Raw genomic sequence first — 2,261 nt, 5'->3', positions numbered from 1 at the left:
AAGCATGAAGCTATGGGGTGGGTGGGTTGGATGTGAGGGGGGGTGCATCGTTAAGTGTTGCTATGGCTGAATTTAAAGACTAGAGTAGCCTATAGCCTATCCTCTTATGGTAAGAGGATAGGCTATACTCTAGTCTTTAAATTAAGAGGTTACCTCTGAGTTTCATTGGACAGGGTAGGCCTATATTGTTTTTATTTAGCAACAATGTTTGCAGGAGGAGGAGAAAGGAGGGGAGAGTGGATGGTGGGGGGAGGCTAAAAAGTCAAAGACCCAGACAGATGCATTTCCCTTTTTTGTGAATGAGAAGCGGACAGAACAGGACAGGGGGACCTGCGTGTGTGTTCGTCATTGATCTCGCCTGTTGGTGGTGCAGGTGGCACCGGGTGGCACTGCCCCGAGGACAATGACCCTGGACGACAACAAACCCATGGATGACAACGACATAGACGTGGAGGGAGAGGAGGACGATCATAAAGACGCACGAAACGAGGATTATTCGTCGCTGAAAGAGGACACTAGTGCCACTTTGGTGGAGCAAATGGTCGAGTCTTCGCAGGAGACTCGACCATTTGCTCCACCGAAGTGGTCAGGGGGAGACTCTCCTGACCGGCCCGAGGAGGAAGAGGGGACGATCCGTGCCGGTGGTCCGGTGGGCAGCAGGTCCGTGAAGCCCCCGTACTCGTACATCGCCCTGATCACCATGGCCATCCTCCAGAGTCCCAAGAAGAGGCTCACCCTCAGCGAGATCTGCGACTTCATCAGCCAGCGCTTCGCGTACTACCGGGAGAAGTTCCCGGCGTGGCAGAACTCCATCCGCCACAACTTGTCCCTGAACGACTGCTTCGTCAAGATGCCCCGGGAGCCCGGCAACCCCGGCAAGGGCAACTACTGGACCCTGGACCCCATGTCGGCCGATATGTTCGAGAACGGCAGCTTCCTGCGGCGGAGGAAGCGCTTCAAGCGCCAGCATTTCCGTCTGGGAATGGGAGCGATATTAAAGGACGCCGTTACGCACGCCGGGATCCCTTACTACGGGACGGGATCGTACCTCCATCATCAGTTTTACCACGATCTAGGTTCGAGAACGAGCTCTTCTCCTCCTCGCATCCCACCTGTTAACAGCATTCTACCCACGCTCTCCTCTCTCCTCTCCAGGACCGCCACGAGTGATCATGGACAAATAAAGACTTGCCCACCGACTCGGGCGCTTCTCTTTGATCATTTTGACACCGCCGTGTCATCGTTCGTCCCCCGCGGAACCCCTTTCTTCTCCCCCGTGTCACTTCATGGACTGATGATGCCACCGCATCCCCTCAGACTACAGACTGGGGCCTCTCTCCAGTGCGAGCCTTATAGCGAATAAACTCCTGCACCGCAGCCTATTGGCAATTAGTCTGAGATTAACATGTTGATCAAGTTTTTTTTTTTTTTTTTTTTTACTGAAGTGAAAGTAGCAATATTGCAATGTAGAACTACTCTGTTACATGTAAAAGTCTGGAATTCAAAATGGACTGGAATACAAAAAAGTATTAGTATCAAAATGTAGGCCTACTGAAAAAGTAGAAAGAACTCATTATGCAGAATGTCCCATTTCACACGTTCAAAATGTATACAAATCTTTTGAAAATAGCAGATCTACGAGCTCACAATGCCTCAGATGCAACACATTGTGAGTTTAGATCGGCTATTTTCAAATGGCCGAAATGTAGGCTATATATAGGGCTGAAGTGGTTAATGTATGTTTTGTAATAATAATCATAATCCACAAAGTAACTAGTAACCAAAGTTTTCAAATAATTATAGTGGAGCAAAAGTAGGCCTACACTATTTGCGTCTGAGTAGTGGAGTAGAAGTAAAAGTACTGAAAAGTAAAAATATCTCCAAATTGTACTTAAGTAGGCTACAGTTAAGTAAATGTACTTTAATATTTACTTTACACCACTGGTTAATATGCCACTGTGTGCAGAAAGTGTCGTTTATTTGTTGGCTTCAGAGAAATTTGCTTTGAACATTATTTTTATTTTTATTTGCATTTTATCAACTTGTAGGTTGTGCATAAATAACCCATCTCGACATTGAAGGCCATTATGTCTAACGTGCCTAATATGCAATTTATTAAACAATGATGGTTCATTTATAACAAATACTATTTTTCTACAAAGCTGTTATTTTTTGTTTCACGTAGGCCTAAAAATGAATTTAATAATTAACTAGTATACAGCTCAAGAGACAATAGAGAGGGTTAAATGATTTGCTTGTTT

General features: G+C 45.9%; 1 protein-coding gene across 1 annotated transcript; it reads left to right on the top strand.

Moving 5' to 3' along the window:
* Window positions 1–403: 403 nt before the first annotated feature.
* Window positions 404–1,514, top strand: LOC311054431 (forkhead box protein D2-like; the record flags this gene model as incomplete). The annotated part of the gene is made up of 1 exon (XM_084070400.1): window positions 404–1,514. The coding sequence occupies one exon, from the start codon at window positions 404–406 to the stop codon at window positions 1,361–1,363; it is 960 nt and encodes a 319-aa protein (XP_083926526.1). The 3' UTR covers window positions 1,364–1,514.
* Window positions 1,515–2,261: the final 747 nt, after the last annotated feature.

Source organism: Gymnoscopelus microlampas, assembly GCF_963454915.1.
Source record: "Gymnoscopelus microlampas genome assembly, chromosome: 2".
Classification (NCBI taxonomy): Eukaryota; Metazoa; Chordata; class Actinopteri; order Myctophiformes; family Myctophidae; genus Gymnoscopelus; species Gymnoscopelus microlampas.
This window is presented reverse-complemented; position numbering and strand designations above follow the sequence as displayed.